Raw genomic sequence first — 18831 nt, 5'->3', positions numbered from 1 at the left:
TGAGGCCCATAGCCCGTTTCATGAGGGAAACAAAGGAACAGTAAATGATGAGAGAAGGCATTACTATCTCTGAATCAGCCAAGAACGAGGTTTATAAATGAATGCCTTTAGGGATTACTCAGCAGGTTAGAATGTAATAAAAAGGCATTGACTAGACATGTCTCCATCTTATTATGAAACACAGCAGGCCTGGACATGCTTTCGGGCAATGTGGGAAGGGAAGGGAAGGATTAGGAACTAGAGATCTTAGTCATCACACAACAACATGCTGTAAAACGTCAAAGAGACCACCATATGAGTGGGGTATTGATTGTGATTAGGAACTCTCTTACCCCATGAGTAGTGTATAATAGTTCAGGATGTGTTTTAGTTAAATGCCAGCATCATATCACTGTGATAAGGGCTTCTTGATAGTAAATGGATGTATAAAACCAAGGGCTGTCCCAGAAGATATAATTGAAGATGACTCTGATATAAATAAGGTTATCAAAACCTGCTTGACTATATCAAAGTTAATGATTGGAGATTTCCATTGCCAAATTCCGAGGCAGGATAGCCCATTCAATCATTGATTATGTGATGCCTGATGTGTTGTGGATGACGTGATGTGGAATGTTTGTGTTGATTTAGGGATCTGTCCAAGATCTTAGAGGTATCATGAACCTCTGGTTGTGCACAGTTTGTTATAGTCTATAATTGCCAAAATTCTGTGCTCAGGGCGGGCAGAATTATTATTTCACATGGATTAGATGATCCCTCTATCTTAAGTACTATTGTAGGTATAAACGAATCAAGAGGAAGTTAGGGAGTGTAGGGTAGCTAACAGAACTTTTTCAAGACATGCATTGATAATTTATCCCATGCTTCCATGCATAGTACTCATCCATTTTATCCTAAAATGGGTCCACCAAACAAGCTAGGTGCAGAATTGTTTGATCAGGACTGTTGAGTTCTAGGTGGAAGCTCAATGGTGCAGCAAAACAGGCCAACATGGATCTGGACCTCCAGAGAGAACCAGAAATGTTGTACAAGCAGCTATTAAAAAATATAAAAGGGAACATACATTCAGGAAATGAATTGTTGCTGAGTGTATATACTACCTTTAGGTCATAAGTGGTCAAAGGAACCCAGGATTGGGGAAGAGTAACTAGTCCTCCTATCCTGAGATAAGGGATTAATCCTATTGCTGATAACCAACAACCAATCGCCTGGACAACAATGTTTCCAAAGAAATCATAGTGACCAGCATCTATAGCTGGAGCAAACAGCGCAAGTGGGCTGATCCTCATACCCTCCCCTCCGTCATATTACGTGCCGACCAGACTTGGGAGGCAGATATATTTGAAATGTTGTGGAAGACCATCGTTTGTGCAGTCTTCTGTCCTTAATTCCTCGACAAAGGGTCTCATAATTTCAATTTACAAACTGGGACAGAAGGATAATCCAATATGTAATCGTTCTATTACTTTAGTGGATGTCTCAAGTAAAGTGCGAAGGAAATGCTGCTTAAGACAGTGGCAAATTAGACATTTTTCTAATATCATGTTTTCAAGCTGGATTCAGAACAGGCGAGTCAACAATGGATCACCGTGTCTCTTATAACTCTAGCTAGATAAAATATATTAAGATCAGGCAATCTACCTGCACATTTCTTTTATTGATTTGACTCACTGGACAGGAAATTCCTGCGGGCCCACTTAGGGGATTCAGGCATGGACAATGCTCTGTTGTTACTCATACAGATAGTTCATAGGGATACCGTTTTTTTGGCAAGATCTAAGCCTTTGGGCAACATTACATACAACTTTCCTACCAATATAGGAGTATGCCAGGACTGTCCTTTGGCTCCTATGCCTTTTTCTTACATTTGACAGATTTTGAAAAAAAACATGAATATGGAGGGGTCCTGCTAAAAATGGATAGGAGGACCTTCAATACTCTCCTCTGTGCGGAGGATTCTGCCATTCCGGATCTAACTCCAAGAGACTCGTAGCTGAGGTTATTGGGTATCTATGATTATTTTCTCAAAAGACACCTGACTTTCAGTCAAAGTAAAACCAATATTCTGCACCATGGCCACTCAAAAGCCAATGGTACCCTGAGTGAGAAAAGATTGAATGTTTTAGCTCATACACTTATTTGCGGGTACTTTTGCCAGGTTGGGGTCTTGAAACCCCATTTTGACAGAGTTCTGTGATTAGCCACCTCTGCAGCTAGCAGGTTAGCACAAGTGCATTATAAACAGTGGCGGTGGGGAGGCTTTTCTTGCTTGTAATAAGGACTAGCAGACTATGGTCTTACCGATTCCTATGCACGTAAGTGACGTATGGAGGTAAAGCTAAGGCAGAGGTACTAGAATGACTTCAGAGCAAATTCGAAAAGGTACATACTGGGAGTATTGCAATGGACGCCTGGATATGTGCCTTAAGGCAAGAGACAAACCTTGCCTCAATTAGCTCACTGGTATCCTTCCTCCTGTACTTTTCATTTGCAAACAGATGGGATGTGGAAACAACTCAAGCATGCACCTTGTATTGACAGAGATTACAAATGCCCCACTACATTTAAAGTACACGTCGAATATCCTTATCTTCACGGAATTACATAAATAGGATTGGCAAAACCTTACAAGAGCAACCCCCCGAGTGCCAATATCCCTAACAAAACACAGTGTTGAAAAATATTGTCAAAGAGCCTAAAATAAAGGTAGATGGCTCATCAATCGGGAAACCTCAGTCATTTTATTTGCCTGGCGAGATAATACCACAAAGGGATGGTTCTAAGTGTCTGAGTGAGATTATTTCACTAAGATTAAGTAGACTAATTATCCGAGCCCCCTTAAATCAACTTCCAGTTAAATCAAGAACCTATAAGTAGTTAAGTGGCAAGGGAACGACAAGTGTTGTCCGTGTGCAACTGCTGGGGAGGATAATATAAAACATATGCGTGCACCTGTGTTCAGATTGACTGAATTTGCAGAGCAGATCTTTAAGACCATTCTTGATGGTGCCTGGTGCAAGGTCCAGGCAAGAGGCTATGGTGCATCTTCCAAAGGCCAATAACCCTGAGTGCGCACATACCTTGGTAATGTACATCGAAGCCTCACTCATGAGGAAATAAATGAAACTGTTGTTTTTGAATTGACTGGTATTTCAATAATGTATCTGAAATCAAATTGACTATATGAATACATATGTTATGTTATTTGGCTTTTATACATGTGGTGTTATAACCTGTACATTTGATGGTCGGCCGATGCTAACATCGGTACAGTATCTCTGTGCCAAAGACACGAATAGAGCTGGTAAAATGTGTGGCTATGTCAAGTTGTGTTTTCAGGTATGTTCACTTGTGCTACAACTGGAGGGTGTTTTTATTCTCCGTTTTTAAGGACGAAAATCAATTAACTTGAATTATCTAACTAAAACACCATAGTTGTGTGTGCTGCTGGGCCCCTTTTGTAGAAGATATCCGCTCAGTGTTGGGCCCCATCAGGCACAAGTGAACCATTTTAGAAACTGGGAGTCTATGGAAGCTGAAAATGGGTCTGCACTACTCCCACCTGTAGTGCAGCCCTTTTTATCCTGCAGTGTGCACGCTTTGTTTTCTTGAGTCTCTACTAGTAGTATTTGCGGTGTAACTAATATTGCCCCCTCCTCGCTCCCTAGCCTCCCACCTCTGATGATCCATTTTTCTTTTTCACATTATTCAACAGTGAGGTCTCACTAGTGATATAGGTAGTGGTAGCGTGACCCCCTTTATCCACTGGTTATAAACATATTTTTGCAGTGCTGGGTTGTACCCGTGCAAGTTAAGACTAACACCTTTGCTTGTGTTTCCCTCAGAGGCCCGGGAGTGCGTGAACTGCGGTGCCACAGCCACACCGCTCTGGCGTCGGGACGGCACTGGCCACTACTTGTGCAATGCCTGCGGGCTATACCATAAGATGAATGGACAGAACCGACCTCTCATCCGGCCAAAAAAACGACTGGTAAGGAGGCAAGATTGGGGAGGATTTGGGGGGGAGTCAGGTATTGCCATCTGACACATAATCAGGGCAAGCTGGCTAAGGTGGCATCATGGATTCCCCATAACACACCGAGGAGAAGCTCGAGATGGTTCCACATAACACACCGTGGAGAAACTCAAGATGGTTCCACATAACACACTTAGGAGAAACTCAAGATGGTGCTAGGTAGTGGTTCTAGCCAAGCTCACTGAATCCTTCAAGTAAGGGAATGAAAGTAAGGGAATGAACACACTTGGAGGGTCAGTGTTTTCAGTGGGGTAAGAAATCTAGAGGGGGGCCCATATAAATCAGGAAAGAATATTGGAGGGTGGGAGATAAAAAGTATCTGACATATCATACAGATTAAGAATCATGAATTTTCTATAAATCAAACAATTCATAAAATGATTACAGCGGAACTTTTAAGTGGAGTGTGGCCTTTGAAAATAAAGGAGTTGTCTCACAGACGTGGTCACATTTTTACACACTGCATGAAAGGGAGGGCAAGAAATCTAATAAAATAACTCTGATAAAAAACAAAGTACAATCAAAATAGGCCAGTTCAGGTACTGATCCCAGCAAGGGGGATAACGGAGTTACTGTGCCTACTTTAGAGATCTGTGATAGTATGCAGACGCAGATCCCTTCAGTATAACAGAACCGCGGCCGCGCTTACAATATTCCAAGCGCACACCACCTCATAAAAAGGGTCATACGATTATTGCCAACAAAAGAAAACTAACGTTTGGATACCTCTGTTCTTACGCATAAGGGGTGGTTTTAACAAAACAATGAGTTCCTAATACTTGCATTCTGGGGGGATTAGTGAGGTGTTAATATGTGGTGGAACTGCTTCTGGGTTCATCCCGGTGGTGGCAGCAGACGTAGCAACATCTCGGAAGAGGTGGGGTGCATCTGGCCAGGGTTAGGAGAGAAGGGAGAATCCTTTCAGTAGTCATTGGCCACAGCAGCACCACATTCCAGGTCGGGTTTAACCCCATGAAGCTCGGGGCCACATGAAACCATGGCAGAGGGTGCATTTTAATAATACCTGTGGTGGGAATGGGCAAAGCAAATATTCTGTCTACCAAGACATAGGGCCTCATTACAAGTAGGGCGCAAAGGGATACCGGGCACCGGAAATGACACCAGTGCCGGTAATCCCTTTGCGCCCTACTACGAGTTCCCTTTGCGGGTCCTTCCTTAAAGCCTGCTTTTAGCAGGCGTTAAGGACGGGACCCGCAAAGGGACACCGGGGTCAATAACGGTACCGTAATTTACGGTACCGTTATTGCCGCCTTCCCCCTTACCATTGAGCCCTATATGGGCTCAAATGGGAATGGGGAATTACCGGTCCCTCCGACCTCGGAATGAACCGGTAATTACTCCATTCACCAGGCCGGAGTCGGAACGATTTTGGAGGCAACCATGCCCACAAATAGCGTTGTGGTTACCTCCAAAGTCGGAATGAGGCCCATACTCTCATGGGCTTAAAGAGTGGCCTTCTGGAAAGATTAGCAGCAAAACATCTTTGCCCTGTGACTTTGAGGATTTTGGAAAGGGGGCTAGGACTCCATGTTGAACAGCATCAGCAAAATCATAGAACAAGTGATCGTTGAACATAAACGGTTTTGCTTTCCCAAAATCGTGGCAGAAAGAGGCCAGCATAGGCCAGCAATTGAGGCGATTTCCCTACAGCCTGTCTTTCTCAAATGCTGGTCAGGCTGTGGCAGAGTCAGTCACATGCCAGCGACAGCCTTTCCGAGGCATTGGCCTATCTGATAATACCGGATTTCATCACAGGCCTGTGCTCTTCATCACTTATAAGTTCATTGTTCTAAATACTCAGTCAGGCCGTGCTAAGCAGCCCTTAACCAACCCAAACAGCTCCACTCATTGTAAAGACTAGAGGGGGGTGTCTGTACTTCCGCTCTCTATATGGTAGAGGAGGGGCACAGAGGATGCCTGCCAAGATTCTCTATTATTGGTAAACGTGGTCGAGCAATCAAGGCCTAGCTTCTCAGGAGGGGATGCGGGCTGGTTCTTAAGTACAGTGTAGTCCACAAGCACCCACAAAGGAATGTCCGCACACTGTATCGGTTAAAACACAGTCTTTATATAATTAATATTCGAGGTCACATACACTATCACGATAACTCACTTTGTACTCCGAAAATCAACAATGGTGAATATATACAGTTCTAAAGTTGTACCACTAACTTTATCAGATCTCATTAAAGTGCATACGGTCAGAATGACACACAGATCAAAATAAAGAGGAAACCAGCGGTAGAGAGAGGAAGGAAAGCAAGATGGTTGAACAACTGGCAGAATACTGGCCCCGATACCTAGACACAGTTCTGTGTGGAGATCCCCCCACCTGGGCAACCTGTAAATCAAAGATGTATCGCAAGCCCAGTCCATATATTGTTCACACTAGACTTTCCAATAGTTCTGCAACCCCAAAGTACCTTGGCGTTGTAGCGTTCCTCGTCTGGAAATCGACAGCCCTTCTGGAGTGCCCTCCCTTTAAGGCAGGAGTCACGGGTCGTCGAACGTCCGACGGAGAACAGGTCGAGCTACGACGTTGAAGTGGCCGCGTATTTCCTAGCAGTGCTCGTTGACGGGGAAGCGTAAACGTCCTGCAAGGAAGAGGCGTGCGGGACACCTCGGTGTCGATAGTTCTGGACCGCAAAGAGTTTGAAGAACTGTGGGCCAGCAAGGGCGTCGAGTCGTCAGCGTCTCTGTGGTCTTTGGGTGGTGGGAAACCCACCGGTTGGATGCTCCTCGGCGCGTCGACGGTCAGGCCTTCTCCGGCAGGATACAGCAGCGATGATGCGGACGAGAGCGTCCTTGGATCAAGGGAGTTCTTAGGCAAACGGGAGCACGGCGGCTCTGGTCAGCGACGACGGTCATCGACAGTGGCGGACAACAGTCCGGGTGCTTCTCCTTGGAGTTCCGCAGCAGTCCCCATATCGGGTCGGCAGCCTGTCGAAGGTCTGTCTACCAGGGAGCTTTGGCAAAGGTCAGCTGGTGCACGATGGTCCCTCGTAGCTCGGGAAGAGGGCGCCTTACCAGGTCCTCTCTGGGTCAGTCCTTGGAGACACAGTAGCTTTCAGATTGTGAAGGAGAGCAACAGCAATTCTTCTCTTCCAGCAGGGCTTCAAGGTCAAGCATCAGTTTCACTCCAGTTACTCTTTGTAGTTTGGACTTCAGCTCTGAACACTTCTGAACACGATTCCTAGAGGTGAGAGGTCCCCAGATATACTGTTGATCTCCCATTCATTCAGCTGGGTCACACTTAAGCATCCAATCACTACGAAGGGCATTCAGGCAGGCAGGCAACCAATCAGGTGTACAGTGCATTCAGGCCATTCACTCCTCTCCAGACACTCACAACAAGTTATGTGTATTGGGACAAGTACCGAGGCATTCAACACTCCACACTGCATTCATACCGGTTTCGGGCAGGGCTGTCTCAGTCATTGTGTCAACCACCAGATACTAGACACCCACAATATAGAATGCGTATTCGTCACACACTCCATTCACCCAGGTCTCACCCACAGGCGTACCCACAACACACGGCTGTTGGGAAGGCTCCAGCCAATCTGGTCAGCACTTCCCCACACTACCATTTATGGAACTTCCACCCAACAGCCAGTCAGGGAGAAGGGACAGAGTCAGGGCTTCCCGGGACATCGGGAAGATCAAGGTAACAGGCATGGAAGGCAAGAGGCCATGGGGGCCATTTTGTCTCCATCAGGAATCTACCGATTCCAATGACAGGGCCTGGGCATCCCAAAATGGAGGACGCTCAAGGCACCAGTCAATTCAGCACGTAGCTGCCACCAGCCCGTACCCTGCTCTGTGGGTCACACACAGTTGCCCAAAAACATACAGTAGGGGCACAGGGTTGCACCCCTACCCATGGGTGCCATAAGGGTATCCCATGGGTCCGTTCTCCAAACCAAGAGAGAGAGCTGCACCACCAGGAGTCCCACATGAACTCCTGCGCGGAAAACAAGATAAAAAGCAGTAAAGGACAAGGATACGGAGGCCCTGTCCCTCCGATGCATTTCCAGCATCACAGTGCCCCCCCCCCCCCCAGACTGAGGTTAGGGTGCCTAATCTCCCACGTGATAGACACCCTCATCCAGACGGTCAACATACCTTCTGGAAAGGCCATCTGCATTATCGTGACTCTTCCCAGGTCTGTGCTCTATGGTGAAGTCTAGCCCCTGCAGGCTAATAGACCACCTGAGCAGTTTCGGGTTTTCACCCTTCATCTGCATAAGCCACTTCAAGGGCTTATGATCTGTTTGGACCTTGAAGGTAGACACGGTAAGGTAGGGTCTAAAACGCCTAAAGCTCCAAACAATACTAAAACATTCCTTTTCAACAGTAGCCCACCTAAGTCCCCTACCCTTAAGTTGTCTACTGATGAATAAGATTGGATGTTCTCTTCCTTTGTCATCTAACTGGGACAAGACAGCTCCAATTCCGGTGTTGCAGGCGTCAGTTTGAAAGATAAAGGGCTTGCTGTAATCAGGCACACACAACACAGGTGCCCTACACAGACTTCCTTTCAAGCTATCAAAGGCCCTCTGACAATCTTCAGTCCAATTAACCTTCCTAGGTTGTTTGGGCGAAGTCAGAGCTGTCAGGGGTGCAGCTATGGTTCCATAATCTGCCATGAAATTGCGATAATAACCCGTGAGGCCCAAAAAAGCTCTCCCTTGGGTTTGAGTAGTGGGAGTCTCCCAGTCACGTACATCCTGTACCTTACTGGGGAGAGGTTGGATTCGACCCCCTCCTACCTCATGACCAAGATACGTGACTTTCCCTGAGCTATCTGGCACTTGGTGGCCTTGATAGTGAGGTTAGCCCTTTTCAAGGCCTGCAACACTTTATCCAGATGCGTCAAATTCTCTGCCCAGGTGGAACTGTAGACGGCAATGTCGTCTAAGTAAGCCACACAAAAGGCTTCCAGCCCACTGAGCGCATGGTTGACCAATCTCTGGAAAGTGGCAGGGGCATTCTTCAACCCAAAAGGCATGACCCTAAACTGGTAGAGTCCCTCTGGTGTTGAGAACGCTCTTTTCTTTGGCATGGTCTGTCAGAGCTATTTGCCAATAGCCTGAGGTAAGGCCGAAGGTGCTCACAAATTTGGCAGCACCTATGGTGTCCACGAGCTCATCAGCCCGGGGCAATGGGCGTGCGTCAGTTTTGGTGACGGCATTGACTCCTCGGTAGTCCACACAGAACCTCCAATCCTTGGTACCTGCCTGGGAACTTGCCTTGGAGACAAGGACCACTTGACTGGACCAGAGATTGGTTGAGGGTTCAATAACACCCAGATCCAACATCTTGGCGACCTCAGCCTGGATGTGGTTCTTTACAGTATCTGACATACGGTAGCACCTGCTTTTGACAGGCACACTGTCACCAGTGTCAATCTTGTGCCTACACCACGGTGTAAGGCCTGGTGTCAGTGAGAACAGAGAGGCGTACTGCCGGAGCAAAGTCCTGCAGGCCTTCTGCTGCTCTGTCGTCAGATCGGGAGAGAGATGTACTCCCTCCACTGCTCCATCCTGAGAGTTGCTATGCAGCAAATCAGGAAGGGGCTCACTCTCATCCTCTTCTTGCTCTGAAGCTAGCAAGAGACATGAGACTTCGGCTCACCTGTGAAAAGGCTTGAGCCTATTAACATGGAATACCTGATGGGCTACCCCCGAGGCTCCCATGTCAACCAGATAATTGACCTCGCCCATCTTGGAGATTATCTTGAAGGGTCCAGTCCACTTATCTGCCAAAGAGAGGGGCTTGGTAGGCTCCATCACGAGGACCTCCTGTCCCGGAGTCCAGTCCACTTGCGATGCTTTAAGGTCATGCCAGTACTTATTCACTTCCTGACTGGCCTTAAGATTCGCTGTTGCTTGACCCATCATCTCTGTCATCCTCCGTCTGAGGCCTAACACATAGTCCCCCACTTGCTTGGCGGGACCTGGAGGGGTGGCCTCCCAACCTTCTCTGATTAAGGCAAGGGGCCCCCTCACGGGATGTCCAAAGAGTAACTCAAAGGGGCTGAAAACAACACCCTCTTGAGGTACCTGTCTGTAAGCAAACAGCAGACATGGCAGGAGAAGATCCCACTTCTTCCTTAGGGGCTCTTCCAGAGCGTCTAGCATGTCCTTGAGAGTTTTATTAAATCTCTCAACAAGACCGTTGGTCTGGGGTGGTAAGAAGTGGAGAACTTGTAAGTTACTCCACATTCTTTCCACATGGTTTTCATGTAACTTGACATGAAGTTGGATCCTCTATCAGAGACAACCTCCTTAGGGAATCCAACATGGGTGAAAATGCCCAGGAGAGCCCTGGCAACCAACTTGGCAGTTACAGTCCGAAGGGGTGTAGCCTCAGGGTACCTGGTGGCATGATCGACCAAGACCAGGATGAACCGATGTCCACCTGACGTGGGAGGGTCAAGGGGATCGACAATGTCGATGCCCACTCTCTCAAACGGTGTGCCAACCACTGGCAATGGTTGCAGTGGGGCAATGACACTGCCTACAGTCTTGACAGACAACTGACAAGTTGGGCAGGTCCTGCAGTGGGCCTCCACTTCTACTCCCATCCGGGGCCAGTAGAAATGGACAGAGAGCCTTTGCTTAGTCTTCTTGGTACCAAGATGACCAGCCAAGGGCACCTCATGCGCCAACTGCAGCACGAAGGGCCTGTAAACCTGGGGCACCACCAACCTCTTGAGGGCACCAGGTTCAGGCTTAGTGGGCTCACTAACAAGGAGCTCACCCTCCCAATAAATCCGGAATGTCCTAGGCACTTCTCCTTGTGCCTGGGGCAGGGCCTTTTTCCTCAGACCCTTGAGCGAGTGGCACACTCTCTGTCCCTTACAAAAGTCCGCCCGGGGGGGGGGTCCCCCTTCAGCTAACAAGCGTTGAAGGTCGGGATGATCCTCCGGGTTGAGTACCTCTCCCACAGGAAAGTCTTCTGGCTCTTCTCCCACAGGAGTTGAGATGGGATTCACCACTGGACCCAGCCCGTCCGGAGCATGGATCCCAATTGGTGCTTCAGAACAGCAGGAAGAGCAGGGGCTCCGTCCACAGAGGTGGCCTACTTACGTTTCCGTTTCCTTCGCGCCTTGGGTTTCCCCGTCGGCGAGGGTACCGGGCTCGCAGCCGGGCCCTGCCCTGTGTGACCTGCGATCGGGTGACCGCCACAGCAGCCATGGGTAGACCATCCGTGATCATCCCCGACTCGACCAAATAGTTTCCTAACAAAATGTTCGCAGGAACGTTGTCCTGAACCAGGACCGGAAGCTTTGCTGTCTTGTCTCCAATCGTAATGTTGACTAAGGCTACCAGTGATAATTTGGGAGGCCCACCAGCTAACCTTGTGGTTCTCAGAGGAGCACCTACATAGTCCTCTGGCTTGAGCAGGGTCCTGTCCACCACTGTCTAGCTTGTCTCTCAAACCAGTAGAAGGCTGGCCATTCAAGAGGACACTTCTCAAAAACCTACAAGTGTTCTGTGGGATTGTCACCAGTACTTCTGCGTACTGGTCCCAGGCCCCAAGGGACATCAAGGAAATCTCTACGGGAGCTCTGAAGGTAACCCAGTAGAGGAGGGGAGGACAGTGGCCTCCACCTCAGGTACGGAGTAGGGATAGGTCAGGCTGACAGCCTGGACTCCAAGTGCCTTACCCTTACACTTGGGGTCACCCCTTTGGTGATCCAGAGCACCACAATCCCAACAAGTGCCAGGAGTGCGGGGTACAGTACTGGAACCACTGGGACCCTGCTTTGCTGCAGGCGGACCACTACTCTTACTTCCACCCACAACAGACTTATTCCCACTAGGTTTTTGGGTCTTCAGAGAGAAAGGTTTTGATTTACCCGACTGTGACTGCTTTTGGGACTCCTCAGCTTTCTGAGAGGCCCCCTTTTCTTTGTCCTTGTCCTTCCCACTGGAGTCCATAGGGGACACCCGTTGAGAGACCCACTTGTCAGCCAACCTAGCCAGCTTAAAGGGGTCCAAAATGTTCTGGTCAGCAACATACTGACGCAGCTCTGGTGAACAGGCTTCGGAAAAATGCTCAAAAAACAAGAGGTGGGACAATTCAACAAATGTTTTCACTTTGTAAACATCAATCCACCCCATCATGTTCATGTGCGCAGCACTCACCCAGTCAATCCAAGACACATTCTCTTGTTTCTTAAAATCCCTGGACCGTTTAAGGTATTGGGTAGGCGTTTTGCCAAACTTGGCAATTAAAGCAGACTTCATGCACTCATACTGACCATTTTCTTCCACACTCAGTTTCAGAATACAGTCATGTCCAGTTTGAGGCACTCTACTTAACAAACACTTAGCCCAATCTCTCTTGTCAACATCGTGAATTGCACAAGCCATTTCAAACGCTTCAATCCATTGGTAGATATCAAACCCCTCCGCAACCAAATCCTTCATAAACTTGTTTGCTGGGGACCTGACACTCTCAACTGGTTTCCCTGAAGTCTCCACTCGAGCTTTCTCTAACTGGATTCGCTGACATTCAGTGTCCTTGTCTTTGAGTTCAAGATCCCTATTCTTGAGTTCAACTTGCTGTGCCAACTCCTCTTTCTTAAGCTCAGCATCTATTTCCAGCTTGCGATATTCAAAGGCCAATTTCATCCTTAATAACTCAAGCTCTAAGGAACTGCTGGGGTTTGGAACAGAGGCAGCAGGAATGGTGGCATTCCCAGAATCAGATTCAGCGACAACCCTCAGGGTAGAGTGCTCACTGGTTACATCCCCCACTTCAAGAGTTTCACAATCGATCTGGTAGTCCACCAGGGCGGCTATCAGCTCAGCTCTTGACTTATCCACAAAGTCTAATTCCCTGGCTTCACAAGCACTCTGGAGAGCCTCTAAGCTCATCTGAGTCAATTTACCATTCGCAATAGATTCCATTGCTTGTAATGCAGTTATCTTGTACACAACTAAACCTCCATTTAATAAAGTGCAGATATCCTTCGTAAGTGGCACGGTTATACACTGATTCTTAAAAGCATAAGCATCCCACCGCTGCCACCAGTGTAAAGACTGGAGGGTGTTGTCTGTACTTCCGCTCTCTATATGGTAGAGGAGAGGCACAGAGGACCCCTGCCAAGATTCTCTATTATTGGTAAATGTGGTCGAGCAATCAAGGCCTAGCTTCTCAGAAGGTGATGCGGGCTGGTTCTTAAGTACAGTGTAGTCCCCAAGCACCCACAAACGAATGTCCACACACTGTATCGGTTAAAACACAGTCTTTATATAATTAATATTCAAGGTCACATACACTATCACAATAACTCACTTTGTACTCTGAAAATCAACAATGGTGAATATATACAGTTCTAAAGTTGTACCACTAACGGTATCAGACCTCATTAAAGTGCATACGGTCAGAATGACACACAGATCAAAATAAAGAGGAAACCAGCAGTAGAGAGAGGAAGGAAAGCAAGATGGTTGAACAAGTGGCAGAATACTGGCCCGATACCTAGACACAGTTCTGTGTGAAGATCCCCCCACCTGGGCAACCTGTAAAGCAAAGATGTATCACAAGCCCAGTCCATATATTGTTCACACTAGACTTTCCAATAGTTCTGCAACCCCAAAGTACCTTGGCGTTGTAGCGTCCCTCGTCGGGGAATCGACGGCCCTTCTTGAGTGCCCCCCCTTTAAGGCAGGAGTCACGGGTCATCGAACGTCCGACGGAGAACAGGTCGAGCTACGACGTTGAAGTGGCTTCGTTGTTCCTAGCGGTGCTCGTTGATGTGGAATCGTAAACGTCCTGCAAGGAAGAGGCGTGCGGGGCACCTCGGTGTCGATAGTTCTGGACCGCAAAGAGTTTGAAGAACTGTGGCCCAGCAAGGGCGTCGAGTCGTCGGCGTCTCTGTGGTCTTCAGGTGGCTGGAAACCCACCGGTTGGATGCTCCTCGGCGCGTTGACGGTCAGGCCTTCTCCAGCAGGATACAGCGGCGACGATGCGGACGAGAGCGTCCTTGGATCAAGGGAGTTCTTAGGCAAACGGGAGCACGGCGGCTTCAGTCCGAGTGCTTCTCCTTGGAGTTCCGCAGCAGTCCCCGTATCGGGTCGGCAGCCTGTCGAAGGTCTGTTTACCAGGGAGCTTTGGAAAAGGTCAGCTGGTGCACGATGGTCCCTCATAGCTCGGGAAGAGGGCGCCTTACCAGGTCCTCTCTAGGTCAGTTCTTGGAGACACAGCAGCTTTGAGATTGTGAAGGAGAGCAACAGCAATTCTTCTCTTCCAGGAGGGCTTCAAGGTCAAGCGTCAGTTTCACTCCAGTTACTCTTCGTAGTTTGGACTTCAGCTCTGAACACTTCTGAACACGATTCCTAGCAGTGAGAGGTCCCCAGATATACTGTTGATCTCCCATTCATTCGGCTGGGTCACACTTAAGCATCCAATCACTACAAAGGGCATTCAGGCAGGCAGGCAAACAATCAGGTTTATAGTGCATTCAGGCCATTCACTCCTCTCCAGACACAACAAGTTATGTGTATTGGGACAAGTACCGAGCCATTCAACACTCCACACTGCATTCATACCAGTTTCGGGCAGGGCTGTCTCAGTCATTGTGTCAACCACCAGATACTAGACACCCACAATATAGAATGCGTATTCGTCGCACACTCCATTCACCCAGGTCCCACCCACAGGTGTACCCACAACACACGGCCGTTGGGAAGGCTCCAGCCAGTCTGGTCAGCACTTCCCCGCACTACCATATATGGAACTTCCACCCAACAGCCAGTCAGGGAGAACGGACAGAGTCAGGGCTTCCCGGGACTTCGGGAAGATCAAGGTAACAGGCGATGGAAGGCAAGAGGCCGTGGGGGCCATTTTGTCTCCATCAGGAATCTACCGATTCCAATGACAGGGCCTGGGCATCCCAAAATGGAGGACACTCAGGGCACCAGTCAATTCAGCACGTAGTTGCCACCAGCCCGTACCCTGCTCTGTGGGTCACACACAGGTGCCCAAAAACATACACTAGGGGCACAGGGTTGTACCCCTACCCATGGGTGCCATAAGGGTATCCCATGGGTTCGTTCACCAAACCAAGAGAGAGAGCTGCACCGCCAGGAATCCCACATGAAATGCGGAAAACACGACAGAACACAATAAAAGCGGTAAAGGACAAGGATACGGAGGCCCCGTCCCTCCGATGCATTTCCAGCATCACACTCATTCTTAATGTTCAGAGGTCAAACTCTACATAGTGTCTTTGTTTATGGTTGCTGAATCTGACCATGAAACCTAATATTTTGTGTTGCTCCTTCTTTTTGTCGTCTCCTCCAGATCGTCAGCAAGAGAGCTGGCACGCAGTGCACCAACTGCCACACCACCACCACCACCCTGTGGAGGCGCAACACCAGTGGGGAGCCTGTCTGCAACGCCTGCGGCCTCTACTATAAGCTGCACAATGTAAGTGGTTGTCATAAGGGAGAGGAGCCAGGGGCTGCTGTTACTTCAGGGACCATCAAACTAAACGATGATCAGTACTTGAGCTATTTCATTAGTTCAAGAAATTCCCAAAACATGACTTTTAAAATCAAATACTTTGGAGTGCCTGAAAGTTCCAATATCAACCAATTACACTTAGTACCAAGTACCGTTTACTTGAGTATCTGAGATTAATCATCACAAAGTAATTAGGTGATATATATATGTAAGGAAGTTCATTTGAAGCAAGTCACAGTCCACAACGCCACCCAGTAGCCATAACTGGAACTTCACCTCCAGTTCGGAGCCACGACAGCAAGGCATTGTGGGTATGCACATTAACTGAAATGCAAACCTTTTTGTCCAGGAAATTGTCTTTAAGCTATGTATAAAATAGCACTGCCCTCATAGTTAATCAACCCAAGACAGACATTTTGCAAGGCTGTGAGGACAACTACATACCTGGTTTCACCCTTATTAGGGATCATTAGTGCAGTATAGTATCGACAGCCTTAACATATAGAGGCCGTCAATCCCAGCTACCTATGAGCAACGTTTTGGAAAATGATTCCTAGCACTAGAACGTGTTAAAATCCATATCTTTGGTGGCTAGTGTTTAGTGTTTCCCCAGAAGCTGGACATCAATTTTGGGGGAGTGTACAGTCAGTGAGGGAGAAATCTGTACGGGGCAGGTATTCTCACCCCTATGAATGCCCGATAATGCCACCTTGGCATCCACTGTACATTTTGGAGAAGGTGCCCCCTGGTGGCATCTGCATGGCTCTCAGTCTTCTGTAAAAATTCTGTCTTTCAGTGGGGTGCCTGTGAACTTCAGGTGGTGTTGGGTGAACTTTTTAGAAGCTCCCTTCCCCCTTGAGAGCAACTGCACATTTGGGGGCATCAGTTGCACTCATTCGTACTAGTGTCCATATACTTAAGGGACTCCTGCCTTCATACTAACAAATCCTCGTACTCGTAAACATGCCTTGCCAGCCATGCACCCAAGTATTCCTTGTTACAATAGTTGGATGAGTCACCCTTGTTTGTGCACCTTAACCTGGTTGTTTTTGATGTATTATATGTCTTCAATAAATTCCCTGAATAGAATGAATTTATTGAAGACATATAATACATCAAAAACAACCGGGTTGAGGCGTACAAACACAGGTGACTCATACAACTATTCTAATTTTGACATAACATTGGGCAGCCTCAATGTAAGAGCACCATACTTATGCAGCCCAACCCACAATAACAAAGCGATATATATGTTTATCTTAAATGAAGAGGTTGCCAATGGTTGCCATAAGGCTGCATTGAGTTGATTTAACCAAGTCTTCCTTGTTCCTTATTGGCAGTCTGCAGAGAGGAGCATCCAGGCCTCATCTCTGCAGTGAATGATCATAAATATAAGGTGCATCCCAAATTGAGAAGAACAAAGGAAACACAGACACGTAGCCACAGGTTGATCCAAAGACACTCTTGTAGTCCTCGCATATTCTTAGAATTATCACTAGTCCTGCAGGACTAGCTGTTTAGTTCACTTGACCCCAAAAAATGCATTCACCTCATTGTAAGGCAAAATGCCCCAAAATGTTTTAAAAAAAACATTTCTTTAAATTTGATGCCAAGTAAAAAATACCATGCCAGAGTCCGAAAATGTAACCAGCCTAGCTGCAGCAACGTAGGCCACTCTAACCATATAACTGTTATCATGTTTGCTTTATCCATGATGCCAAGTAGAAAATGTTGCGCTAGAGGTATAAAGGTTAAACGGACTGGCGGGAGCAATGCAGTCGAGTTGAACCACGTAACAACATTTATCATGTTTGCACGTTTTCAGACTCTGGTGTGGCATTTTTTTTACTGTACATAAATGCCATGGCAGAGTCAGAAAAAGTAATCAGGTTGGCTGCAGTAACATAGGCCAGTCTAGCCACATAGCTCTTACCATGTTTGCTTTACCCATGATACTCAGAAACAAATACCATGACAGAGGCATAAAGCGTAACCAGATTGGCTTTTCTAAATTACGGAAAGGTAACAGGATGTTTGGCTTCTCAACTGAAGGATTACTAATACATTATTTAACACCGTACAATAGTGTAGGACGAAAATGACTGGTCAAGCTATTTGTGAAGGATATTAACAGAAAATACCTTACAACAGTCAACTGGAGGGGAAGAAAGTGGTTGTAGCTGCGATTGATTCTTAGATTGGGACAGGTGTGTGTGTGTTTTGCAATAAATTGATGTAAGGGGATTGGTTGTGTAGAGGAAGAATTGCCAAAAGAGAATGGCTTGTAGAAAGAACTGTGTTAAGATGTTGGTGAAAGGATGCGCTATACATGTAGCGATCGGTATGCAGTGATTATAACGAAAAACAAAATAACTAATCTCATTACAAAGAACCGAAAATAACTAATTGCAAAATAACACATTTGGAAAAAAATAATAAAAAGGGGTTGGCAGTGGGAATAGTGGTTTTGGGGTGGGGAAACGTATTAAGAACAAAAAAGGGGGGTGGAGCCCCCAAAAACAATGGAAGATTGTTATTTTGGAGTTCATTATTATGGTATTAGTTGTAATGGGATTAGTTATTTTGGATTAGTTAAAATCACAAGTATCCCAGTGATCGACAAACACGTACAGGTTAAAGCAATTACATAATCACCAGTGGAATGGCCAAGGAATGAGTCCGTCGGTCAAATAACTTTATTTTGGATAAAATAGCCATAAAAAGTACAGAACATCAACAACAGTAAGTAAACAAACAAATGCATACCTTAATGGTATCCGACAAGAGTACAATAAAAGCAAGACTGGACCGATCCAATAGAAAAATAAAAGAACAAGGCTAAAACGGTTTAATTGGCAACTCTCCTTGTTTCAGTGCACATCGAAGATAAGATAGTAGAGTTCAAACCGGCAGCAGGGTGTTAGCTAAAAGTATGAAATAAAGGGCCACTCTGAACTGTCTCAATTGCAAGTTATGCAATCATATTTTTTTAAGGAATTAATGGAGAGAAGTAACCAAGTGGTTGGTATTAGTGGGTCTATGTGTGGCACGCCTGGATAAGGTAGGCATGATGACATGTTAGTTTATGGTCATTAAAGATGGGCTGTAATGGAATTCATGAGATGTCAGATTCCTACACATACAAAAAAGGACTACTTTGGGCACTGACATAAAATCTTCTTTGTCGCAGACCCGGCATATGATAAGCACCAATCAACTATATATATCTTATTGACAACAATGAGTAAGTCACTGGGCTGTGTGTGCCTCAGCAGCTGTTACAAATGGAA

General features: G+C 46.9%; 1 protein-coding gene across 2 annotated transcripts in view; it reads left to right on the top strand.

Moving 5' to 3' along the window:
• LOC138569474 (GATA-binding factor 1-B-like) overlaps positions 1–18831 on the top strand; it is a 200195-nt gene that overhangs the window by 178021 nt on the left and 3343 nt on the right. For both annotated transcript variants that reach the window (XM_069647472.1, XM_069647473.1), the window contains exons 4-5: positions 3846–3991; positions 15380–15505. In XM_069647472.1, coding sequence (XP_069503573.1) covers positions 3846–3991; positions 15380–15505 — 272 coding nt within the window. The remainder of the gene's footprint in view (positions 1–3845; positions 3992–15379; positions 15506–18831) is intronic.

This window comes from Ambystoma mexicanum, chromosome 2q (genome assembly GCF_040938575.1).
Source record: "Ambystoma mexicanum isolate Mex_15411 chromosome 2q, UKY_AmexF1_1, whole genome shotgun sequence".
Lineage (NCBI taxonomy): Eukaryota > Metazoa > Chordata > Amphibia > Caudata > Ambystomatidae > Ambystoma > Ambystoma mexicanum.
This window is presented reverse-complemented; position numbering and strand designations above follow the sequence as displayed.